Here is a 26,508-nt window from a genome sequence, read left to right as displayed (position 1 = left end):
AAACATTCTTACATAGAAAATAAATCTTATAAAATAGTTATGGTCAAGCACACCTTGTAATCCCAGCACTTGGAAGATGGAGGCAGGAAAACAGAAAATTGAAGTTGCCAGGCGTGGTGGCTTTGCCTTAAATACCAGCGCTTGACTTTTCAGAGCTATACAGTGAGACCCTATCTCAAAATAGTTCAAAATCATCCTCCATAAACAGCAAGTTTGAGTCCAGCCTGGGCTACATCAGACCCTATTGCCAAATGTATATATCCTTGAGCATTAGTTGATAATAGTTGTAAAGCCTCATTTGTCCTGAAAAGGTGTTATACTGTTTGTTGTTGTTTTTGTTGTTGTTTTTAATTCAATAGAGAATGCTACCAAAATGAACCTGTGTTCCACAGGATGAATTTAGACCATTAAAATGCGTTTAGAATGATGGTTCACCCCTGTAACCTTAGTGTTCAGGACAATCACAAGTTCAAGGCCAGTCTTGACTACACAGCAAGTAAAGGAGTGTGTGTGTGTGTATGTGTGTGTGTGTGGGGGGGGGGGGGATTAGCATTTCTCTCAGTGACTTTGCTTTTTTCCCTTTCACTATGATGAGGCCCTTAAGGTTTTTTGTTTGTTTGTTTCATTCTTTTCTACCCAGAGAGAATTATTTTTGATTTGTTGTTGTAGACTACAGCTTTATCATTTTCAAACTCAGACAGGATCTGGTTTTGTTGCCTATTCCTTCTGGCTCCCATCAAAGTAGAAGTGTAGTGAGTTTAGTCAAACACCATGGAGGAGTGGGCTAATAAATTTCTCGTTCTTAGTATTTTCACTTTGTTTTTGAACTCACTAAATTTCCTGTTTTATTTACTAGTGCTTGTGCACTAAATTTAAAACCTTTCACTTTTCCATTTATTTAGTTTGTGTATGTATGTGTGGAGATCAGAGGAAAGCTTGTAGGTGTGGGCGTTCCTTCCATCGTGTGATTCTGGAGATAGAACCAGCTCATCAAGCGTGGCAGAAAGTATCTTGTTTTTGGTTTTGTTTTTTGGTTTTTCAAAAGAGGGTTTCTCTGTATAGCCATGACTGTCTTGGCTTAGAAGACTAGACTGGCCTCAAATTCCCAGAGATCTTCCTGCCTCTGCTTCCTAGGCTGTACTGATGCACCTGGCTGCAGAAAGTATCTTTGCCCTCTAAGCCATCCCTCTGGCCCCATGACTTAAAATCTTTGATCAGTCACATGAGCTTGTGTTTATCTGAATTTAATACAGTTCCATTTCCCTGTGTTTCTTATCCCTGTGTTTGTACACCTGTCTTTGACTCTTTGCTTTGGAGCTTTGCCATCTTGGCCTGATGTACTGACTGGAGTTCTCATCAAGTGACCGCATTACTGCCTTTCCAGTGTGGAAGCCTCTGTCTCTGTGTGTGGCAGGTAGTTTGAGCTTGTTTTCATCTATTCCTGCGCTCACAGAGGTTCTTAAGGTTTGGGGTGCAATATGTCAGCTTATGGAGAGATTGTTAAGAGTTCCAGTCATTAGCAAGTTCCTGAAAATATATAAAATTTAAGTAAAAATTTGAATCAGAATTCTACTTTCTACCATGTTTTCTGGTAATGTGTTTTTCACTTGCTGTGCTACAGCTGATCCCAGTAGATTATGATAAATTTCCACTAGTTGGACTGATTGCTTCCAGACACCACCACTTTATTTTTGCCATGTATTTAGTACCCCTGGTCTTCTTCAGTACACAGTTGAGGAATTGTGTCTGAGGCCTGTCATAGTTAAACAATGGGTCTATTAAAGAGCACAGTGTGTTTGGGGCACACTTTTTGTTTTGCCTACTTGTTTATCTCTCAAAAGTAGCAAAAAATGAACAGTTTGGAGAGGCGCTGCTTACTTGATGTTTAGCCCCTGTACGGCATTTTAAGTAGTGGTAGAACAGAATATAGGGCACATTATCATTTCACATGAAGTTTGTTTGGCTTGTTTTGGTTTAGGGACAGGGTCTCATGTATCTCAGGCCAGTTTCAACTCCTTATGCAGCCAAGGATGACTTTGAACTTATTGTCCAACTTCCCTGTGTAGGATGCATGCACCCCTTGTCCAGTATTGTACAGTTCTGGAGATTGAATCCAGGCTTTTGCACACTAAGCAAGCACTCCAATCCCATGAATTGTTTTTGTGTCTATTGTTCTTGACTAAAATATAAGATTAAAGAATTTATCAGGACCTTATTTGGCACTTTTCAGGCACTTAACACTCTCAATGGAAGCAGTGCACAAAAAGCTGCTTTGTGGGAAAGAGACTAAGGTCATAACTCAGCTGTGAGGGACAAGTACAAAGCTTTTCAAAGGTAATCCTATTAATATGGCATGCTTTATCTGTGTCTAGTGAACTGCTTTGTGAGAAAATGACCACTACATTCAGGAAGGATAGACTTCATGGAGGATAGAATATGGTCAACATGAGTCAGTCAGCATTCCTGTCTAAGATATGCAAAGTCCTTGCCCTTTGGACTGAGTGAGGTTGGAGAAGAAAGTGACATAAATCATGACTAATTGTTACAGTTGTTGTAATTCACTGCCAGGATGCTGTATTAGTATAAGAGAAAAGCACGAGGAAGGAGTTAGAAAACTTGGGTTCTGGTCCTAGTACTAGGTTCGTGTACAAGTTTTAGGTAAGTCTCTTACTTTCCGGTGGGTTTTTTCTTTCATATGTTAAATGAGATGGATAATGTTAAAGTAATGCACCAGAAACGAGTAGCATTTGTGACATGCTCTGTGAAAGTAATAAAGGCTTCAAGATTCAGGGGAAAATAATGTCTGCATCTCTCAGTTCTCCAATTACAGCTGCTTTTCTCCAGGTCTTCGAATTTGAGCTAAATTGAAGGAATAATGATTATTTTAAATTTTGTGTGGATGCAGTTGGCCTCATTTTTTTGTTGTTGTTTTTAAATGTTTTTTTAATTATTATTTATACAGTGTTCTGCCTGCATGTGTGCTTGCATGCCAGAAGAGGGCACGAGATCTCACTGTAGATGGTTATGAACCACCATGTGGTTGCTGGGAATTGAACTCAGGACCTTTGGAAGAGCAGCCAGTGCTCTTAACCTCTGAGCCATCTCTCCAGCCTGGTTGGCCTCATTTTTATTGTAGATTAAACAAAGGTTTCTCCACAAAAGATCAAGATCCAGTTACCATGCAAAACCTTGTTTATTGAGTTTCCATATATATATATACACACACACACACACACACCTTTTTTCAGAGTTTATGTACAGTAGAGATTTTCTACTGCTGTACTATACTGTTTTATTTTAATAAGACAGAATAGAGCTGAGTTGTAAAGGTAGCTGCCTTCAAGCCTGATGTCCTGAGTCTGATCCTCAGGACCCACACAGTGAAAGGAGCAAGTTCACTGCCTCAAGTTATTCTCTGACCTATATATACTCGCTTATGTGCATACCAAATAAATAAAAAGCAAAAATAGGGCTGGCGAGATGGCTCTGTGGGTAAAACATTTGCCAGGCTAGTGTCAGGACCCAAGTTTGGGTTCCCGCGACCCATATAAAGCTAGTCATAGTAGCACATACTCCGGATGTTTCTATAACAATATGGGAGACAGAGACAGGAGAAATCTCCAGAAGCTCATGAGTTGGATAGTCTAGCATGCACAGCAGTAAATGAGACCCTGGCTCAAAACATGGTGGAAAGCAAGGGCTCATACCTGAAGTTGCCCAGTGACTTCCTGTGTGCGTGTATGTGCATACACACTCCCAGGAAGATTGAAGAACAAAGACAGGGATTGAAGAGATAACTTAGCAGTTATGTTCAAGATGACCAAGTTCAGTTATTGGTACCCACATCAGGTAGCTCACAGCCTCCAGTAACTCCAGCTCCAGGGGATCAGATGCCTACTTTTGGCTGCCTCAGATACCCACACACTGGCAGAATATACAAACACACACATAATTTTTTTAAAAGACAGACTATACATCGATATGTGTATGTAAGTGAGGTTAAATTTTCCACCAAGTTAGCTATGAGGGAGATGTCACTTGCCTATCTGAGCAGGACATTAAAAGGTGACGGAGTCTTGGTTATGGTATACATTTAATATTGTTGCTGTATTCAGACCAGTCAGGTTCCATATGGCAGATTTTCAGAGACTGACTCTTGCATCCGTAGCACATCCCTTAAGTTTTAGTGCGAGTATATATTGAGCCCGTGACTTCCCGAAATGCGTGCGTTTCTTTTGTCTCTTTAGATGCTTGTACTTCCAAGTCACTTATTGCTCAGAATTACGTTATCCTTTTGTTGGATGCCTGTGCCCCTGTGTAGTTCTGTAAATAGTGCTGCAGTGAGCACTGGCTTTCAGGTGTCTCTGTGACATGCTGACTTGGAGTCTGTTGGCAAAACCATCATGATACAGCTGGATCTTATAGAGGTTCCTATTTTAGTGTTTGGGGCACCTCCACCACTACCTTCGCAATGGCTGGACAGCTGACACTCCCACCAGCAGTGCTTAAAGGTTCTGTTTGGACTCTTGGGCATTTATTGCTACTTGTTTCCTTTGTGACTGCCATTCTGACTACAGTTAAGCTGGAATCTCAGCCTCACATTGATTTGCATTTCCCTGGTTAATTGATGTTAGACATTCTTTATGTTTTTATTGCTGTTTGTATTTCAGATTTATTTTGTGTGCATGTGTTTGTGAATGCAACAGTGCCAGAAAGCAATTCAGTTCTCTTCCTGTCACCTTGTAGGATTCTATCAAATGTTGTCAGGTCTGCATGTAAGTACCTGTACCTACTGAGCCACCCCACTGGTCTTGTATTTCGTGTTTTTGAGAACTGTCTGTTAATTTCCTTAGCCCATTTATTGATCAGCTATTTGATTTTTTTGTTATTTAGGGTTTTTTTTTCTAGTTCTTTGTATATTCTGTCAGGCATGTCCAACCTGCCGTTTGTTCATGGGCCACCTGGACAGAAGGAGACCTAAACCAAAATATTAAACTTAGTTCAAATATTATACATATTTTTGGTCTTTCTGTGTGTGGTTTAGTTGTTTTGTTCTGCCTTGTAGATGACATTGTGTTGCAATATAAAAAGGCAGAATATACCTGTTTGATGTTAAACCTCTATAGTATATAGTTAGCACAGTTTTCCCCTTTAAAAAGGGCTGTCTCTAACTTGATTAACTATTTCCTTCATGGTATAGAAGCTTTAATATCAAGATGTCCCATTTGTCATTTGTTGATCTTATGTCCTGAGTGAGAGGAGCCATTTCAGGACAGTGTTGTTTGCCCTACTTTTTCCTTTAGCAGTTTCGGAATTTAAGGGCCCTGTTCAGAACCTCCTTACTTATGCCAGTATTTTGAATTATTTTCCCTCTAGCAGCTTCAGAATTTCAGGTCTTAATTAAAATAGTTGATCCATTTGGACTTGATTTTTGTGAGAATTAATTCTTCTAATTCTTCTGTATATGGACATTCAGCTTCCTAGAACCATTTGTTGAAGAGGCTGTTTTTTCTCCAATGTGTATTTGTAACATCTTTGTCAAAAATCAGGTGTTTGCAGCTGTGGGTTTTTTTTTTGTTTGTTTGTTTTTTGTTTTAATCTGGGTCTTTTATTCTGCTGATCTGTGTTTTTGTGCCAGTGCCATGCTGTTGCTATTACCATGACTCTATAGTGTAACCGGAAGTCAAAGTGTTACCTCCAGCATTCTTGTTTGTGCTAAGGATTGTTTTGGTTCTTGGTGTCTTTTGTGCTTCCACATTAACTTTAAGATTATTTTTCTGATTTCTGTGAAGAGTGGTGCTGAAATTTGAATCAGAAGATTGTTTTCGATAAGGTAGCCATTTTATAATATTAACTGTACTAATCCAAAAGTGTGGGATATTTTTCTCTCTTCTAGTGTCTTTAATTTCCTTGATGTTTTAAAGTTTTCATTTTTAGAGCTCTATTACTTCTTTGGTTGCATTTATTTCAAGGTGGCTTTTGTTTTGATTTGATTTTGAAGCAGTTACGCTTCAAAATTATATTGTTGTTTCCCTGCTTTCTCAGAATGTTTACTGTTAGTTGTGTAAGAAAACTGTTGATCTCTTCTAGCTAAGATTTGAAGGGCTGTGTTGAAATCAGAGTGGAGAAGGTAGATGTCTCTTAACTCTCACCTGGGCCTGAACTCTGCTTAATTGGGAGGTTTTCTTGTTTCAGTGTCATTGCTTGTTATAGATCTACTTATTTATCTCATCTTGGTTTAATTATATATAGTAGGCTATATGCATCTAGAAATTCATCATTTCTTTTACATTTTAAAATTTAGTGGGATGTAAGTTTTTTTTTTAAAGATTTATTTATTATGTATACAGTGTTCTCCCTACATGTACACCTGCACTCCAGTAGAGATCACTAGATCTCATCATAGATGATTATGAGCCACCATGTGCTTGTTGGAATTGAACTCAGAACTTCTGGAAGAGCTGATGGTGCTCTTAACTTCTGAGCCATCTCTCTAGCCCCTGGAATGTAAGTTTTTAAGGTCTGTCCTTAGGATTTTCTGAATTTCATTGATATTTGTTATCATGTCTTTTTGTCTCTTAATTTTAAACTGGAGTTTTCTGTCTGTTTTGGTTAGTTTGGCAAAGAGTTTATTGATCATCTTATTCTTTTCAAAGAATCAGATCTTCACTTCACTGTTTTTGTTTTGTTTTTTTGTAATTTCACTTTTTTTTTCATCAATCTCTATTAGTGGCACATTCTGTTAGGAAAGTTTATGTGAGAAACTAATTAAAATCAATCACAAGGCTTTTGTGTGCATCGAATTAGGTTAAAGAAGTATTGGTTGGTAGGTAGGAGCTAAGGAACTGGAACTGGGAAGATGGCTAAGTCTGATGTTGTAAAAGCATCAGAGCCTGGACTTAGATCCCCAGTGCTCATATAAAAATCTAGGTGTCATAATCACTGCACTGGGGAGGTAGAAACTGGAAGATCTTTGGAGCTTGCTAGCCATCCAGTTGAGCCAGTTGTTGAGTTCAAGAACACATACAAAGGAAAGCCAAGGACTACTTAACTCTGTTTCTAACAGCAGAACTACGAGAGCCATCCAATATGGCTACTCAAGAGACCTACTGTTCCCCTTCAGAAATCTGTTTTTCTTTAAGTCTCCATATTTTATCAAATCAGATGCTGAGACCCATAACCAAGTCTTCGGCATAGTGTAGTGAATATTAAGGAAGGAGGAATTAGTATATCCTAGAGGGGACAGGGAGCCCCACAAGGTCCAAATATATCTGAGCACAGGGGTCTTCTATGAGACTGTTTATCCAACAAGGACCATGCATAGATATAACCTACAACCCCTGCTCAGACATAGCCCATGGTAGCTCAGTATCCAAGTGAGTACCCTAGTAAGGGGGACAGGAACTGCTTCTAACATGAACTCATGAGCTTCCCCTCCCCCCTGAGGGAGGAGCAGCTTTGCTAGGCCACAAATAAGGACATCACAACCATCCTGAAAATACCTGATAAGCTAGGGCCAGACGGAAGGAGAGGACACCCCCTCTCAGTGGACTCAGAAGGGGGCAGGGAGGAAATGAGGGACGGAGGGGAGAATTGGGAGGGAAAAAGGGGGTGGGCTACAGCTGGGTTACAAGTGAATGAATGTATAAAATTATTTAAAAATAAATAAAAAATAAAAATTTTAAAAAAGGAAAAAAAAAGTCTCCATATTATGTAGTATGCCGTGACTATAATCCTAGTGTTTAGAAGGCAGGAGAAGCCCTACAAGTTTATACCCAATTACTTAACAAACAGGCTGGAGAGATGACTTGGTGGATAAGAGCAATGGCTGCTGTTGGTGGGGGGTGGGGGCTGATGTTGATTCCCAGTATCCACCTGGCAGCTCTCAACTATAACTCCAGTTCCAGGGGATCTGATGCCCTCTTCTGGTCTCTGCGCGCGCGCGCACACACACACACACACACACACACACACACACACACACACACACTGCAGACAAGACACAGGACATACAATAAAAATCTTAAAAATTCAAACTTTTCTAATTTGCTTCTCTAATGCTGTGATGAAACACTGATATTTCATGAAAAATTTAGAACAAATCTAGATTAACAGTTAAAACACTGACTAAAAACAACTTGGGTGAAGGAAGGGGTTTTTTTTTGGCTTACAGATCATAGTCCATTATTGGGGAAAGCGAAGGCAGGAGCTTGAAGCAGTGACCATGAGGAGGAATGCTGCTTATTGGGTTGTTCCCTAGGGTTTTGCATACCTTACTTTCCTATATGACCTAGGACCCACCCAGGGGTGGCACTGCCAACGATGGACTGGGCCCTCCCACATTAGTCATTAGCCAGGAAAGTGCTCACAGACTTGCTTGCCCACTGGCCAGTCTGTTGGAGACAGTTCCTCAACTAAGGGTTCGTCTTCCAGGTGAGATTAGCTTATATCATGTGTACCAAAATGAGGCAACTCATGAACATAACAACTTTAGTTTGGACTCATCTCAGAATTGTTAGATAGGTACATTTCTGTAATGTGTTAGTGTGAATGTGCTTTTCAAACATTTCTGTGGCTATTTAGTGGAGATTGGTTTTACTGAGACAAATTTATCTTTTATTATTTATCTATATTTTGCAAGTGTCACTAACTGGATCACATTTTCTAATTTGCAGGGGATAATTACTGCCTGTGCTGTCTTTAACCTTGCAATTAATTGAATGTTTTGGAATTGTCTCTTTCAGGCCATTTCATAATTCTGAATCATGTCTGATAACGGAGAGCTAGAAGACAAGCCTCCAGCACCTCCTGTGCGAATGAGCAGTACCATTTTTAGCACCGGAGGAAAAGATCCTTTATCAGCCAATCACAGTTTGTTGAAACCTTTGCCTTCTGTTCCTGAGGAAAAAAAACCCAGGAACAAAATCATCTCCATATTCTCAGGCACAGAAAAAGGTAAACAGCTGCTATAATTTTTAAGTCTATGATATGTTACCTATATTGCTATCCTATGGTGAATAATAAACACATTAAGAAAACGCTTGCAGGCTGGAGAGATGGCTTAGCAATTAAGATCACTGGCTGCTCTTGCAGAAGATGACTCGGGTTTGATTCCCAGCACCTACAGGGCAGTTTACCACTGTCTGTAACTCCAGTTCCAGGGAATCCAACATCCTTTTCTGGCCTCCACCTGCACCAGGCATGCATGTGGTACACATTCGTACACACAGGCAAATATGTATACACATAAAATAAAGTAAATCTTGAAGAATGAAAACACTTGATGCTGATGCTTGATGGCACACCAGTTTACTTAGTACTTAGGAGACTGAGGCAGAAGGCTCACTTGAGTTCAGGAGTTCAAAGCCAGCCTATCTCTAAAACAAACAAAACCCATTCATTCATTCCCAAGCTGTTGATCCTCATGTCTGCAGGTACATGCTACCATGCCTAGCAAGACTACCTTGTTAAGCTGTGATTGCTTGTTTAATCTGCTTGCTACAGTTGCGTCCTTCATTTTCTGAGACCTTTCTAAACTTTATTATATTAGTGAGATTTGTGATTGCTCTAGTCTATTCTGTGTGGCTTAAACAAAGTATTTGAGGCTGGGTACTTTACGTAGGCATGATGGTGTACACCTTTAATCCCAGCACTTAGGAGGCAGAGGCAGATGGATATATATGAGTTCTAGGCCAACCTGGTCTACATAGTAAGCACCAGGTCATCCAAGGCTATTTAAATGAAACCCTGTCTCAACCCTACCTGCCTGAAAAGAGGTTCATTTGGTCTGTGCTTCTCGTGGCCAGAAACTGCAAACAGCACAGCCATAGTGTCCGATGAGGACAGTGTCTCAGCACAGTGAAGATTCAGATGAGGAGCCAGCTGTTTATGGGAATGTTCAAAATCCAGAAGCAGCAGACTCAGAAGGGGCTAGTCACCCCTTGTGGGCATCTGCATTCTCAGAAGTTCCTGTGCTCTCTGGCACCAACATTAATCCATTCTAAAGGTGGTCATGACCCAGTTACCTCCTATGATGTCCTGTCCTTTAAAGGTCCAACTACTTTTCATACTGTTTTATTGTTTGTTTTTTTTGTTTTGTTTTGTTTTGTTTTGTTTTGTTTTGTTTTGTTTTGTTTAGGTATTCTCCTATAGCTGAGCCTGGCATCAAACTGTCTCATAGTCCCAGGACTGAGAGACAAAGGCAGGCAGAACTCTGTGAGTTCTAGGCCAGCTAGGCAGTGCTGTAGAGTGAGACCCTGTCTCAAAAAAAAAAAGTTTGTTCAGATCACTTGTTTTATTTTTATTCAGGTATTTTGTTTTGTTCCTTATATACTCTGGATATTGATCCCTTGTATTAAGTAGTTTAAATATTTTCATATTTTCTCCCATTCAGCGGGTGTTTTTTTCCTCCCACTGTTTTGTGTGTGTGCGTGTGTGTTGGAAAAGCTTGTTAGCATGGCACATTCCAATGGAATTACACTTTTTATAATAATTCACTGATCCTTTTTGCTTGCCTGTTAATGTTTACATACTCTGTCTGAGTTGCCAGGAATAAAATGATAAACAAAGCAAACAGTCCCTACCCTTACTAGTCCAAAAACTAGTGGAGCTGGGACTATAACTGTAGTTTGTGAGGCGCTAGGTTTGGGTTTGGGGGGGGTTGAGAGCAAATGTAGCATGTAATTGTGAACTATGAAAAGTGACACAGTGCTAGTGTAAGATGGCTGAGTAATTTGGAGTATTTGAGAAGGCTTCTTAAGGAAAAGAAAACAGCTTTAAAACTACAGGAGAATGAAGCTACGTTTAAAGTGTATTCTGTGCCTGGAGAAAAGCTGTCAGCGGTCTGGCCACAGGGTCGTGGTGCACTCATGGGACTGAGTGCAGGTTAGTGTGACTTAAAAACAGGGCACATAATCACGGTGTAGTGTGGTATTCACATGGAGCCACACACAACAGAAACTGAAAAAGTGGGACAGGATCTGATCACAAAGGGCATTGTGTTCAGTGCTGTAGAGCTTAGATTTTCTTTGTTTCCTGGGGAACCATTGCAGAATTTAATTCAGGGCAAGAGCTGGCCAGGTTTCTGTTTGAGGTACAGGAGACTGGTAGCCATATAGAAAATAGGTTTTGTTGGAGGTCTAACACTACCTTGGGAATTATCAGGCTTTTGCAGTAGCCCTTAGCTAGTTTAGTACTTTTAATAATGAAATGGCAGTGAGCCCTTGTCTTGGCTTAGTTGGATAGCAGTGTTGAGTTGGTGGAGTGTTCATCAACTGAGGAAGTTTTACACCCCGTATGTCAGCCTGTGTGTGTGCACTTTCATATCCCATGGGTCATGAAGATGATATGTAAACAGTTTTTCTTAGCTGGGCCAGGTAGTGCACACCTGTAATCCCAGCACTCAGAGAGGCAGAGGCAGGCGGATCTCTGTGAGTTCAAGGCCAGCCTGGTGTTCAAATGAGTCCAGGACAGCTACACAGAGAACCTGTCTCGAAAAACCAAAAGAAAAAAAAGAAAAGAACCTTCTTTCCAGAAATCCAGTATTACTGTTAATACTAGTTTATGTTTCACCTACTTTCTGGAGAATAAATACCCTTCTGTGTGACAGAACAAGTTTAGTTGCATTCATTTGAAGTTAGTCTAAATCACAAGAAAAGATATCATCACTGATTATTAGACTAGAAACTGAGGAGTCTTCTGTTTAAGCAGATAAGTGTTTCCTTTCTTGCTCTTTTCTTTTGTGGAATGCACAGCAGTCTTCCACCTCATTCTGCCAAGTGCTGGGATCCCAGTCATGAGCCATCAGGCCCAGCTTCAGATGAGGCTGTTCTTGACTGTGACTTCAGCTGGGTCAAATGTAGAAAAAGGCAGTGGCCTTAAGATTCCGTGTCAACATGTGGATTTTACCTCCTCTTCTTCCTGCTGCTGCTGTTTTGATTTTCATAGGTTTCAAAAGTGATTCAAAGAAGTTTCCATGGTCCATTATTTTCCATCTAGTGACCTGTTGCCTGAAGGTAGATATCTTATAGATTCTTATGTTTGACAAGCGAAAGTGGGAAATTGACTTTTATTTTTAAGAATGAACAGATTTTTTTCCCCAAAGCTCAAGTATCTTGCGTAATTATTTTTTCCCCCTGGGGGGAAGCCAGTGGTGTTAGCACATGCCTTTTGATCTCAGCACTCAGGAGGCAGGGGCAGACAGATCTCTGAGTTCAAGGACAACCATGGCTACACAGAGAAACCATGTCTCAAAAAATTTTTGTTAGGCCAGGTGTGGTGACACATCTTTAATCCTAGTACGGAGGAAGCAGAGGTAGGCGGATCCAGTGAGTTCTCAGCCAGTCAGAGCTATTGAGAGGTTACTGTGTACATGTGCATACATGTGCCTGTGAGCAACAGTGAATGTGAGAGCTGTGTCTCCTGTTTCACCAGGTGTGTCCAGTAGAAGAAGCTCAGGCTGTTGGGCTTGGCATCTTTACTCGCCTTGCTAGCCCACTGTTTTCATTTGAGTAGACTGACATATTTCTAGGCTGTTTAATCATATTTGTGTTTTTCTTTGTTCTATTACCTCTAACATTTATGAAATGTTCTTTCATACACACACACACACACACACACACACACATATATTTTTAACTTTTTAACATCCCAAAGGTGGAGAACCTGGCTGGGCCTTAGACACAAGAACTGCGTGCTTACATCTTTTTTTGTTTTTCCTTGTCCCTGAACTTTTTTTCCTGTTCTTTGCTGATTCAGCATGCACTTCATTCTTGTATTAAGAAAGGGAGCTTTCAACAACAGATGGCCTTCTTATGATCTGGTCACTGGAGCTATGGTGATTTTCTCTAAGTCTGGCATAGCTCAGATAGTCACCGTGTGAAGCAGTTGGCTGGAATGTTAAGTGGGTGGGGGACAGTTGTGGCTGATGTGGCTTGAAGGTTGATGCCCACCTTGGACTAGGCATCCATGATCAAGGTCACATAAGAACATGCATGGGGACCTCTCGGGTTAACAGGAGAAAAGCATCTGGAGCAGACTTTTAAAAAAAGAAGAAACAAACTTTTTTTTTTTTTTAAACATAAGCTTTTTTTTCCCTGTCATTTCTACAGAAACGGTATACAAATTAAACTGTTACTTCATAGGCTACAAATACTTTCTTCTGTTTGCAATGTAATGAGTTAGAAGCCCAGGTACAAAAAGAGGACCGGAAGTCCTGACCTCAGATTACTCAAGTCTGGTGGAAACTGAAAGGTTGCTTATGAAGGGTGTCATTGTGTATTTTAGTAAAGACAACAAAATTTTATGCAAGCTTAAGAATTTCCTTTTCCTCTGCTCCTTTCCACAATCAATTTGACTGTAGTCTTGTCATGTCTCTTGTTGGTAAATATGTGTACCTGGAAGATCTAGAGGAAGCCTGGACATTTTGCAGAAATGTGTTATAAAATGTGTTATCACTAGTCAAAAAATGGTATTGTTTCCTATGAATGCTAGATTAGTAATAAACAAAGAAAAGCATGTTTACCATAGTATGTACAGAATTCTCAAACAGCAGTGCAGTAGAATCTTTTGGTTAAATATGCATATTGAAATACTTGCATAGTGTGTGTGTGTGTGTGTGTGTGTACATGCTTGTGCCCAACCCCAAGACCCAACTGAAATGACAGTTTAAAAGCCATTTGTTTTTAAAGTCACTGTAAAGGGTAAAGAAAACAGAAAAGGGAACAGGGTCCAAGGATTCTCAGCATGCACTGAGAAGATTGCAGTGGAAAGACCATAGCTGCCTAAGTGGACAGAGAGACAGCAATTGCAGAATGGAGTATGAGAGAGAACATAACCATTTTCCCTTCTAAGAGTTTCAGTGACTCAGGATTTAGAAACTGTAGGGAGAGGAGAGTCGTGTCCATAGAATTACTTAAATCTACATAGGAAGTTATCCAACATACTTGTCAGAATTCACTGTTTCACTCCACTAACGGGCCATATATATATTCTCTTTGGGAATTCTGAAAAATGAAAGCATCAGACTAAAAAAATACATATTTTTTTCCAAGTCATCACACAAAACTTCTGTTTGTCTTGCTTTCGGAGTACTTTCTCCTTCATCTGGCCCGCAGACTAGACACTGGAAAGTTTCTCTGGATAAACAGAATGTTGTGGGGAAAGTACTTTAGATACATAGAATCCTATCTTCATCTTTAACCTAGCTTGTGTCCTGGTTAGTTGTGTAATGTTTTTCTGTAAGCATGGACAGCAAAGGGTCACCAGACATCTGAAAACAACACTCAGACACAAAAGCTCAGAGTAGTTGGGAGCACCACATTAGCATGTGCTGTGTGAGGCCTGGCCTGAACAACTAAGTGAAATCTAGGCTAGCCGCAGCTCGATATCCTGTCTCCAGAAACCTGTGATTTTATTAAACAGAAGTTTAGAAAAAGCATTCCACTTGAGAAAACCAACAAACCAGTGAACTCAGCTGGCATACATGTACATACAGCATAATCTTTGAGGAGAGAAGATAAATTTATGAAACAAGAAAAGGATTTTCAGAGGAAAAAAAAAAGAACAATGAGAAATAATTCTTGGAAAATCAGTATTTAAAATTAATAGAACAAGTGGTGATGGTGGTGCACGCCTTTAATTTCCAGCACGTGGGAGGCAGAAGCTGGGGTATCTCTGCTTTCCAGGACAGCCAGGGCTACAAAGAGAAACCCTATTTTGAAAAAAACAAATAGAAAATTAACAGAACAGATGTGATACCAATAGGCAGTTGAGAAGATAATCAAGAAAGTTCTCCCACAGTTTTTTTTTTAAGGTGCAAAGATGGGAAAAAGATAAGTTATATGTTGCAAATAATGAGCAGATTAAACAGAGTAAGGGAAATAAAGAAATAATATATTTAAAAAAATTTGGACTGGAGAGATGGCTCAGTGTTTAAGAGCACTGAGTGCTATTCCAGAGGTCCTGAGTTCAATTCCCAGCAACCACATGGTAGCTCACAACCATCTGTAATAGAATTTGATTCCCTCTTCTGGTATGCATGAAAACAAAGTATATGTTCATACAAATACAATAAATAAATAAATCTTTAAAAAAATTTATTTTATGTGTCTTAGTGTGAAGGTGTCAGATCCCTTGGAATTGGGGTTACAGATAGTTGTGAGCTGCCATGTGGGTGCTGGGAATTGAACCTGAGTCCTTTGGAAGAGCAGACAATGCTCTTAACCACTGAACAATCTCTCCAGCCCCCAAGAAATAATGTTGTAAAAAGAGACCCAGGGGTAACCCAAGGGCTGGAGAGGTGGCTCAATATTAAAGAGCGCTTGCTGCTGGGTTTAGTTCCTATTACCCACAGGATGGTTCACAACCAGGATCTGATGCTTCCGAGCTCCATGGACAGACACTGCATGTAGGTGCTACACTTACATACGTATGGTGCAAAGTATTAGTGTGCATTAAAAGTAGTAATTTTAAAAAATTGGGAGGATGGAGAGATAAGTCAGCAGTTAAGAGCACTGAGCACTTGGCTGTTTTTGAAGAAGACCTGTGTTTGGCTCCCTGCGCTCACATCATGCAGCTGACCCCACCTGTAACTTCAGTTTCAGGACATCTAATGTCTTCTTTAGGCTTTGAGAATACCTGCACACAGTGGTGCACATACACTCAAGCTGACACACACAAAAGTAACTAAGATACTGAAAAATACTGTTATTTGAGGACAGGCTAGAGCAGTGGACAAGAGTGGAATAAGGAGTGATTGCTAATTGATACAGGCTTTTCTAGGGGATGATGAAGATATGCTAGTTACATGGTGATAATGATTGTGAAATTATGAATATACTAAACCTTGTTGATTATACAATTTAAACAGGTAAAATAACACAGGAGATGGAAAGGAATAATAAAACTCAATTCAAATGATTGCAAAAATGATGAATAAAGCAGCCAAAAGTACATCCTATATAGGAAATCTCCTTTTCTATATGAAGTTTGGTTTTGATGATTTGTTTTTTGGGTTTTTTTGTTGTTGTTTTTGTTTGTTTGTTTGTTTTCTACACAGAGTGTTTCTGTGTAGCCTTGGCTGTCCTGGAACTTACTGTGTTGGAAGCTATCCTCGAACTGATAGATAGAGATTCTCCTGCCTCTGCCTCCAGAGGCAGGATCCTAATGCTAGGATTAGAAGCGTGCACCACTACTACTGCCTGTATACCTGAAGTTTTTATATAAGCTTGCATGTTAGCTTAGAATAAAAGGTGTGCTGAGGTTGGTAGTAGAAGTCAGGATAGAGCATATAATTAATACATACAGGTCAAGGTTCAGTCTCCACTAAGAAGACACAAGGTAATGTTGAGTACAAGTATGTACTGATACATTCAAGTTATGGAAGTTAATACAGATTTCCAAAGTTTGCTTTAGGAAAGATTAGAGAACACTGTGAATATCCTAGAAAAGTTTAGTTTATAGCTAAAACTCTTTCTGCAAAGAAAATTGAAGACTTGATTGGCTTCATTAGTGAATCAATGAAATATTTAAAGAAGAAATGATACAAGTTTTATACAATTTCCAGAAAATGTTTCCCAACACATTTAGTGAGTTTCATATTACGTGGATATCCAAACCAAAGACATTACAAAAGAGAAAGCTATAGATCTCTTGAACTTGGCAAAGTTTTAACAGTAGTAATCCAACAGTGTAAAAAGGGCAATAGATCGGGGCCAAGTAGAGTTTGTTTCAGGACTGCAAGGCTAGTTAAACATTTGAAAAGTGGTATAATTTAGAAGCTGTATAATCTATTAAGAAGATGTAGGGAAGACATTTGACATAATCCATTATTAATTTCTGAGCAAACAATATCTTGGGAAATTTAGTAAATTTATATAAAGGGCATGTTAGGAATAATGATTGTTGATAATAAACTCAAAAAACTGACTTTTCACTCCCTATTTCAGTCAGAATACAAAAATTCCTATTAACGCTTTTATTGAACCATGGTCTAGGGACTAGCCAGTTCGATAAGATGAAATAAATAAATGAGTGATCCAGATTAGAAGTTACAGCGGCCTCTCCTTAGCTTAGCATAGTATATTACTTACAGAAGATCCTGTGATGCCTACAAAATTTAAAAATAATTAGAAGAGAGTGTCAAAAGATCAGTCCACACATGTGAGGCAAGCAAGCTACCTCTAAGCTACATTCCCAACCCCAAAACTGCCTTTTTTAGTAGTATCAAAAATTAGTAAATATTCCTGTGCAGATATATGATGAAAGCAGTGGCAGGGTCTGAAATCTGTCTGTCAATACTAGCAAACATTTCTGTAAGAAATTAAAGACCTAATTCATAGAGATTTTTTGTTGTTCATGGATCAGAAAACAAGGTATGAATAAACTCTTAAACTGATTTATAGATTGAATGCAATTCCTGTCACAGCCCTAGAAGGCTTTTTGTAGAAATTAAAAATATTATGAATTTCATATAGAAATGTAGAGGACCTGAATTAATCTCAGCAGATTTCAAAAAAGTATAAAAAGGACCTAGACTGTATTTAGAATGTTTGTTACAAAGATGACAGTAATCAAGGTAGACAGGATTGCCATAATGATAGATGATTTTAAGAGAGCAGAGCATCCAGAAATAGATCCACGAGTTTAAGAGCTACAGATTAGAGGAGGAGGACTGGGAAGGACAAGGAATTGGGGTGTTTGAGTTTGCTAAGGATGTTGATGATGTTGCAAGAATGTTGCAAGAATTTTTTTTTAAACAGTAGAACCATAAGAAAGTTGGGTAATGTGAAAATATTACATTTACAAACTAATAAAAAGAAAAGCGTGAGCCAGGTATTATGGCTCATGCATTTAGCCTTAATATCCATAGGTTGATACAGAAGAATTGCAATGAATTTGAGGCCAGTGTAGGCTGGAGAATGAGGCCCTGTCTCTGAAAAGCAGGTTGGAGGAGGAGGAGGGAGGAAAGAAGGAAGACTTCAGCTTGGGCAAGTGGCCTGTGTAAAATGTCTTTGGTGGCACCCTCCAGCAGGGTGCATGTTGTGTGTACCAGTTTTCTATCATAACTTCATTCCTAATCGGTTTCAGGAAAAATAAAAACACAATAATGAGTGCCATAATCAGTCTTGTGTAAAGGGATTATTTTCTCTTCTCCACCCCCACCCTCTAGGAAGTAAAAAGAAAGAAAAAGAACGGCCAGAGATTTCTCCTCCATCTGATTTTGAGCACACCATCCATGTTGGCTTTGATGCCGTTACTGGAGAGTTCACTGTAAGTTTCCTAGTGGAATGTGTCATGATATTAGAGTCCGGTGTTGAAGGGTGTGCAGAGAATCGTTTACTGCGGGGAGTGGTGTGCGCACCTTTAACCCCAGCTCTTAGGAAGCATTTCAGGACAGTCAGAGAAAGCATGTCTCAAAAATAGAAAAAGAAAAAAAGAGAGAGAGAAGCACTTGCTGTGCAAATGTGAGGACCTGAGTTTAAATCCCAGAAGGCACACAACCAGATGAAGTATTATAGTACTCCTGCGATGTGGTGGGAGGCGACTCTGAACCAATCATGGAACAGCTAACATGGTGTATGACGAAGTAGGAGAAACGAGACCTTGTCTTAAGGTGGAGGACAGCGATGCCTGAAATATTCTGACCTCTACAGATGTGCACACACTCAAAATTAGAAACCAAAAAAGGTACTCAAGCATTTTGTTCAGTGTTAAGTTTGAAATCATTTTTTCTCTGTGATTTGAGACAGGATTTTTATATAACCCAGACTGGCCTCCCATGACATTTTGTAATTGGGGCTGGTCTTGAACTCAGTCTTCCTGTCTCTGCCTTCCATGTGGTGGGGTAACAACTATGGGCTAACATGACTGATGTTGAGCTTTTCTATTCCATGTGATTATCAGTTCTTTTTCTATTCCTTTTGTTGTTGTTTAATGCAGTCTCATTATAAGTCAGTAAAACCTGGAACTGAGTCCTCCTGCTTTTAGGCATCAGAGTGTGGGGTTATGCACTGACTACCATAATTAGCATTAGGTGTCAATTCTTACTGGTTTTTGCTTGTCATAAAAATATTAGTGATTGGGGCTAAAGAGTTGGCTTAGAAGATTACAATACTTTTTTCTCTTGAAGAGGACCTGGGTTCCAATCCCAGCACCCACATGGTGGCTTACAACCATCGGTGACTTCAGCCTACTCAGCAGCATTTTAAGCCAGTAGAGGACCCTATCTCAAAAAAAAATTTGGAAGGCACCTGACAACCACGCTAGAGAACAGTATCGTTTGACCATGTAGTCCTTTAAAAAAAAACTAGACTTTTGGCTAGACATGATGACACATACATTTAATTTCAGCACTTGGGAGGCAGAGAAAGGCAGATCTCTGAATTGGAGACCAGCCTGGTCTACAGAGCGAGTGAGTCCTCTGATAGCTGGGGTTGCACAGAGAACCCCTGTCTTGAAAAAAGCAAAACAACAACAACAAAACCGCTATACTTTATAATCCCAGTACTAAGACAACGGAGGGAAGAATTGTGAGTTCCAGGCCAGGCTGAGCTACATAGTTAAAACTTTGTTTCAAAAATAAATACGGGCTTAGACACAGCTCAGTAGTTAAAAATACTTGTTCTTGCAGAGGACTTGGGTTCAATTCCCAGCACCCACATTGCAGCTCACAGCCATCTATAACGTGGTGTACAGACATATATTTGGGCAAAATATTCATACATAAGTCTAGAAAATAATAATACAATTTTTAGAAAAGGTTTTTTTAGCCAGACTTAAAATTTAGGTTGGTTGTCATTGGTCTGTGAAAATGTTCTTCATTAGAACATTAAGCCATAACTACCTTGTGGATTTGTTTTTGTTAGGGCATGCCTGAGCAGTGGGCACGGCTGTTGCAGACGTCCAACATTACCAAACTAGAGCAGAAAAAGAACCCTCAAGCCGTGCTGGATGTCCTGAAGTTCTACGACTCTAACACCGTGAAGCAGAAGTACCTGAGCTTTACTCCTCCTGGTAAGACACCAGGCAGTTGTGAGAGGCTGGATCAAGTGGAGAGAGCTGAAGCGCTGCCAGATAAAAAGATTCCTTCTGGGAAGATTAAAAAATTGGAAGGATAGCTGTTGACCTTCCTTTTCTCCTCCATAAATCTGCCCTTGAGAGAGTGGTGAGATTGGCCCAGAGCATGACTGGAGTCTAGAAAATATATTAACCTTATCATTTTGCCAGAAATGGAGTTGGTGGATTTTTGGCTCTTTGTTTAATCTTTTCCTCTTTGATGCCTTTAAATGACTGCCAGCAATAGAAGGTAGAGAGTCTGAATTTATAGACAAGTTTATGCTAGAGATGGTTATTGTGAGTAGGATAAAACAGAAGTGCTTTAGTAAATGGCAGGCTTTGAAATGAAAAGTGCTTCTCATAACTGGGCACAATGGCTCATGCCTGTAAGCCCAGCACTCCAGGATGCAGAAGCAGGTGGATCTCTCTTGAGTTCAAGGCCATCCTGGACTACATTTTGAGGTCCAAACCAGCCAAGGATACCTATCCCTGTATATGATATACACAAATAAACTGAGTAACAGGAACTGTAGAGCAAATATCAAGCAATCCAGAGCTACATAGCAAAACCTTGCCTGTTTTTTGTTTGTTTGTTTGTTTGTTTGTTTGTTTTTTGTCATATCTCAGTTTCCAGTTTTATTTCTCAAATTGTTAATATCTTCTCTGTTTCACATTTAGAGAAAGATGGCTTCCCTTCTGGAACACCAGCAGTAAGTTAATAATTTATTATAGTTTCTGTTATAATTTGGTTGCCTAAAACAAGTCTTTTAATTTTGCTTGGTAAAGTAGAAGAACCAGTTGGATGTGGTAGCCTTGTCTCTAACCCCAGTCTCAAAGAGGCCAACGTAGTGAAATCACTGAAATTGAAGGACTAGGTGACCTGCAAGACCTTGTCTCAAAAAACGAAAAGTAGAGTAAAATGAACTATTAGATAAATATTTGCTTAGTTTTTTGGGTGGTGTGTTTTTAATTTAGCCACCTGATTAGTTGAAGAAGGCGTATTAAGTAAGTAGGATTTGCTCGGTGGGCAATTTAATGTAACTAAACTTGATAATGATCCCAAGAGCAATGCAGCTATTTTTCTAGTGTTGCCAAATAGAACCTGAATATGGTAAACTGGCTGGCATATTCTCTTTCCCAAACTTCCTACCTGTACCCTTCTGAGTATGTATGGTAAACTGTAGCACAGTCTAAATAGTTAAAACTTACCAGCTCCTATTCTTTCTTCCTTTTCTTCCTTCCTTCCTTCAGATTATTTTACTTATTTATTATTTGTACAGTGTTTTGCCTGCATGTCAGCAGAGGGCACCAGACTCATTATATATGTATGTGAGTCACCACCTGGTTGCTGGGAATTGAACTCAGGACCTGGAAGAGCAGACAGTACTCTTAACCTCTGAGCCATCTCTCCATCCCCTTAGCTCCTTTTCTTGCTTTGTTAACTGGTGAAATGATGTTTTAAATCCCTCAAAATGAGGCTTATGTCTACAGAGTCCAGAGGACCTTGGCTTTGTTCCTAGGAAGTAGATTGCTTCCTTATAAAGCACTGTGTGTGCTCATGGAAAAGCAGAAATAGTCCTCCAGTGTACTTGGGAGCTCTGAGTGTAGCTTAGTGGTAGAGCAGTTATGCCATACACAATCCTTAGCAAAGTCCCTTCTCCACTGAAAATTATATTTATTGTATATATTAATTTACTTTTTAATTGGGTGTACCTGAACCAGTGAACTTCGATAATTTTTATATGAGTTGAAGAAAGTTTAAAATTTATTTTTTAAAAGGGACCCTCATTTTAACCTTTTAATTTTATTGGTTTATCCTCCTTTTTGCCTCTGTGATGAGTATAGCTGAATACAAAGGGATCAGAAACATCAGCAGTAGTAACAGAGGAAGATGACGATGATGAAGATGCTGCTCCTCCCGTCATTGCCCCTCGGCCAGATCATACAAAATCAGTGAGTGACTGAATGATGACCTGCAACTGTTTGTTTTGAAAATATCAGGCCCTCAAGCTTAAGATATTGTAGTATGGAGAAACTTTTCAACAGGTAAAGGTGCTTGGCACCAAGCCTGACAGCTTTGCATTCACTCCCGGGGACCTGTGTGGTAGACGGTGAACACCTCTGACTGCTACATGCAGATTAGGTGTGTGCATGCACACCCATATACACAATAAGTTAAAATTAATAAAAGTACTTTGAAAAGTAATGTCATGAGTGGGTGTGGTGGTGCACGACTTTAATCCTAGCATGGCAGGTAGATCTCTGTGAGTTGTATGCCAGCTAGCTTAGTGAGTTTCAGGCCATACTAAGACACTAGACCCTATCTCCTAAAAAAAAAAAGAAAAGAAAGAAAATATTTTTCCCCCTACTCTAAAGACTTTGTATTTCTTTAGCTTTCTCAATATAGTTAAGTATGTTATCTAAAACTTGGGCCATTGTTGTATCTTACTTTACTGTCAAAGGCTGTGTATTTAATCAACAGGCATTTGGGAGTTAAATTACTCACCAAGAGAATTTAGAGTGTAAGGGGTCCTTAGCTGAGTGTGGTGGCATAAATCTTTAATCCCAGCACTCAGGAGGCTAACATTGTTGGGTGGGTCTCTGTAAGTTCAAGGCCAGCCTGCTTGTTATACACAGAGAAACCCTGTCTTAAGTATCAACAACAAAAAAAAGAGTAGGGGCCTCAAGTGGAGGCAGGCAGTGAGAAACTGCCTGCCCTTCCTGCCATGATGAGGGAGAATGCAAGATGATGATACTTGTGCTGCCATGGGACTCTGGTCCACTCAGTAGACAGATTGGAGACTGAGGCAGTGATAGAAGACTGGGTTTTCTTTATGACTTACAGGACAGGTATTTTAAAGAAAATGATCGTTGAATTTGTGTAAATCTTACATGGGCAGTTACTAAGCTATGTTGGGGTCATTCTGTTTTTGTTTTGAGCCAGAGTCTCAGGTAGTGTAGGCTGGCTTCAAACTCACTTTATAGCTGAGAATGTCCTGGAATTCTTGGTCCTTCTGTCTCTGCCTCTCAGGCACCCGAATACAGATGTGTGCTGCTGTGCCCACTGCAAGTGTGCTTTTATTATTATTACTGTATTTTATGTATATGGATGTGTTGCCTGGGTGTGTCCCTGTTGCCTCTAGAACTGGATTTACAGATGGTTTATGAGCAGCCATGTGGGTGCCGGAAACTGAACCTGGGCTCTTAACTGTTCAGCCATCTCTCCAACCTCACAAGTGTGCTTTTTTCCATTAAATTATTCTCAGTACTTTTAATGTGGTCACACTGAAATTTCATAAACATTTTTTTCTAGACACTTTCAAAATGTATACATGCCATGTCAGAAAAAAATGTTTCACATTATTTTCCGAGTTACATGTTTTGGGGAAGTAGGAGTACTTGTAACAGGGTCTTATTGGAGCCCAGGCTGTCCTATTATTTCATGTATCTGCCTTCTGAGTGTTAGTTTATAGACATGCACTATTGTCCCTGGCAGCTATGTGTTCCTTGTTGAATATGCTGTTCCCAATCTTCAAAACAGTGGGAGACAGAACTTAGTTTTGCTGTAAAAAAAAAAAAAAAAGAATGAATTTTCTGCTGCTAAAATCATCTGAAAATGTTTAAATGTTTTTTTTCCTCAAGTCTCAGCAATAAACTATGTATCTCTGCAGATTTATACACGGTCTGTCATCGACCCTATTCCTGCTCCAGTTGGTGATTCTAATGTTGACAGTGGTGCCAAGTCTTCAGACAAGCAGAAAAAGAAAGCCAAGATGACAGATGAAGAGATTATGGAGAAATTAAGTATGCCGTCTATACTATTTTCTTAAAAATATTTGCCCCAAAGCTGGAGATATTTGTTGCTTATTTGGGATCACTTGCTGAGTGTGTGCAGAACCCTTGGTCTCTGCCTAAAGGGCACAGCTGGAAACTCTATCAAAGGGGCTTTGTGTGTATGTATGTGCACTTACATCTTCTTAGTACAAACCTATAAAAATGTCCCTACAGACTGGCAAGACGGTACAGTAGGAAAGGAAATTCAACCCCAAGCTTGATGTCTCACCCCCTGGGATACAAATGGAGGAAGGGGAGAACTATCTTCCAAATTTTTTGACCTTCATACACATTAAACAAAAAACAAATGAAAAAGGTGTTCCTAGAGAAAGTGACCTTCTGTAATATGTGTCAGCATTAAATATGGAGGGTATGGGTTCTTATTCTTTCCTTTTAATCCATTATCGTTGGCTTAAGTCAGGCATTAAAGGTAACAATATCTGCTCACAATTCTTCAGCAGCCTCGAAGAGCACTGATTTGACTGGGTAGGGAATGGGGCAGTCAAGGAAAGAATCAGGGTAGGTAGTGTTTACATGGGTGTGCTCTGGTTATTGCTTTTATTCCTCAATACTTTCAAGTGTGAACCTGCTTTTACCCTGGCATTTTGTAACAATGTTCCTTCTCTTAGGGAAGCTGTTACTTTAAACAGTAAACCAGAGTAGTAATTGCCACCATCTAATCATGACTCGGTTATCTTGTCCCCTCTTTGCTGCAGTTCTTTCTTCAGCATCTTACTGTGGGTCTTGACTTTGTTAAAGCTTGTAGTTAGTGGCTGCTTGTGGCGGGGACCTAAGTAGACGACTGGGCTTCGCATGTCCATGTCTTACCTTTAGCAAGTGACAGTGATGTGTCATTTTGACTTAATAGTAAATATGTTTAAATTATTTTTCTAATTTCATGAATTTAATATTTCTCAGTAAATTTAAGTTCATTTCAATATACTTAAGTAGAAAGGTAGAAGATGGGCTGGAAACGTTTGAAAAACCAGTTAGGGATTATTTAGTTGACTATTTATTCATTTATTATTTTTGATAGTAAGTCATTTCACAGCCTTTTTTTTTTTTTTTAATTTAGTTATAAGTCCTGCATTCTGAGAACCCTGTGAGTTTCAGGCTGACTGAGACAATTGGGTCTACTAAAATGTCAGGATTTTAAAGAAAGTGATTAATAAATCTAACCTGGCCGGGCAATGGGGGTACATGCCTTTCATTCCAGCACTCAGGAGGCAGAGCCAGGTGGATCTCTGAGTTTGAGGCCAGCCTGGTCGACAGAATGAATTCTAGGACAGCCAAGGTTACATAGAGAAACCCTGTCTTGAGTGGGGGGAAACGTCTAACCTGATGGAAAAGTGTGCCACTTTCTTTTAACTTTAAAATTCTCTCTCTCTCTCTCTCTCTCTCTCTGTGTGTCTGTCTTGTGCATGCGTGGTGCCGGCAGAGGTCAGAAGGGGTGTTGGCGCCCCTGGAGCTGGAGTTCTGGGTAGATGTGAGCCACTGTGTGGGAGCTGGGAACTGAGCCCAGGTCTTGTGCTTTTAACTGTGGAGACATTTCTCCATCCCTTACTTAGTTTTCTTTGTTGTTGATGGTTTAAAGCATTTAAATTGTTTGAAACAATCGATGGTTTGAAACAGTTTATGGAAAGCACTTTTATAACTAGTGTAGGTTATTAAAAGGAATAATCATGAATTATTTAAAGGAATAGTTAAATTTTGTTTGCAATTAGCTTGCTTGACTGACTTCTAATTTTTGTTTGTTTAAAACAGGAACTATTGTGAGCATAGGTGACCCTAAGAAAAAATACACAAGATATGAAAAGATTGGGCAAGGGTAAGTGTTGATCTATTCTGACGTTATACTCAGGGCTGCCTGTGTATATCCACAGCACTCTCCATTCTGAAACTGAGCATGGAACTGTTCTGTGCGGTACTTTGGGAGATTGTGTGAATACATAACACAGTTGTGTGTAGATACTGTTAAAGCAAAACTGCACTCTAGGTTGGCTATGATACACACTTGTAATCCTATTACTTGAGATGCTGAGGCAGGATTGCTACAGATTGAAGGCTAGCCCGAGCTCATCGTGAGATCCTGTTTCAAAAAATAAAAGTAATCCAGCACAGGTTAATTGTAACTTTACAGTGTCTGTCCTACTTCCTCCTGTCTTCCTCTTTCCCTTACCCTGTTCTTCTCCCTTTCACTTCCTCCATCATCATCATTATCTTCTTCAACAAGGTTTCCCTGTGTAGCCCCAGCTGGCCCCACACTCACTATGTAATTCAAATCTCAATGACCCTCCATCCTCAACTTTCTTGGTGTTAGGACAGAGGTGTGTGTCACTATGTGGTTTTCATTGCTTTTTGCTGTATATCATTTTCCATAGATGGTGAGAGATCGTGTAAAAAAATTACACATATAATGTATTTTAAAGGCAATTACAATATTTATTGCAGGCTAATTGGCAGTTAAAAAAATCTTTAAATCAAATATTGAGTTTTTATTTTATTTTCCCTTCCAATCTTAATCCAAGCACTGGTTTTAATAACAAAAAAAGAAAGAAAGAAAGTCACCCTTTGTGTGTGTGTGTGTGTGTGTGTGTGTGTGTGTGTGTGTGTGTGTGT

The 26,508-nt window shown here is 39.6% G+C and overlaps 1 protein-coding gene across 1 annotated transcript in view; it reads left to right on the top strand.

Moving 5' to 3' along the window:
- The window catches only part of Pak2 (p21 (RAC1) activated kinase 2), a 66,832-nt gene that overhangs the window by 22,212 nt on the left and 18,112 nt on the right, over positions 1–26,508 (top strand). The window contains exons 2-8 of the mRNA XM_055625044.1: positions 8,745–8,955; positions 18,170–18,270; positions 19,866–20,013; positions 20,734–20,765; positions 21,901–22,008; positions 23,727–23,859; positions 25,654–25,717. Coding sequence (XP_055481019.1) covers positions 8,766–8,955; positions 18,170–18,270; positions 19,866–20,013; positions 20,734–20,765; positions 21,901–22,008; positions 23,727–23,859; positions 25,654–25,717 — 776 coding nt within the window. The 5' untranslated portion in view covers positions 8,745–8,765. The remainder of the gene's footprint in view (positions 1–8,744; positions 8,956–18,169; positions 18,271–19,865; positions 20,014–20,733; positions 20,766–21,900; positions 22,009–23,726; positions 23,860–25,653; positions 25,718–26,508) is intronic.

This window comes from Psammomys obesus, unplaced genomic scaffold (assembly GCF_907164565.1).
Source record: "Psammomys obesus unplaced genomic scaffold, mPsaObe1.curated_primary_1811, whole genome shotgun sequence".
In the NCBI taxonomy this organism is placed as follows: domain Eukaryota; kingdom Metazoa; phylum Chordata; class Mammalia; order Rodentia; family Muridae; genus Psammomys; species Psammomys obesus.
The sequence above is the reverse complement of the archived record's forward strand: the minus strand, read 5'-3'. Positions and strand labels throughout refer to the sequence as shown.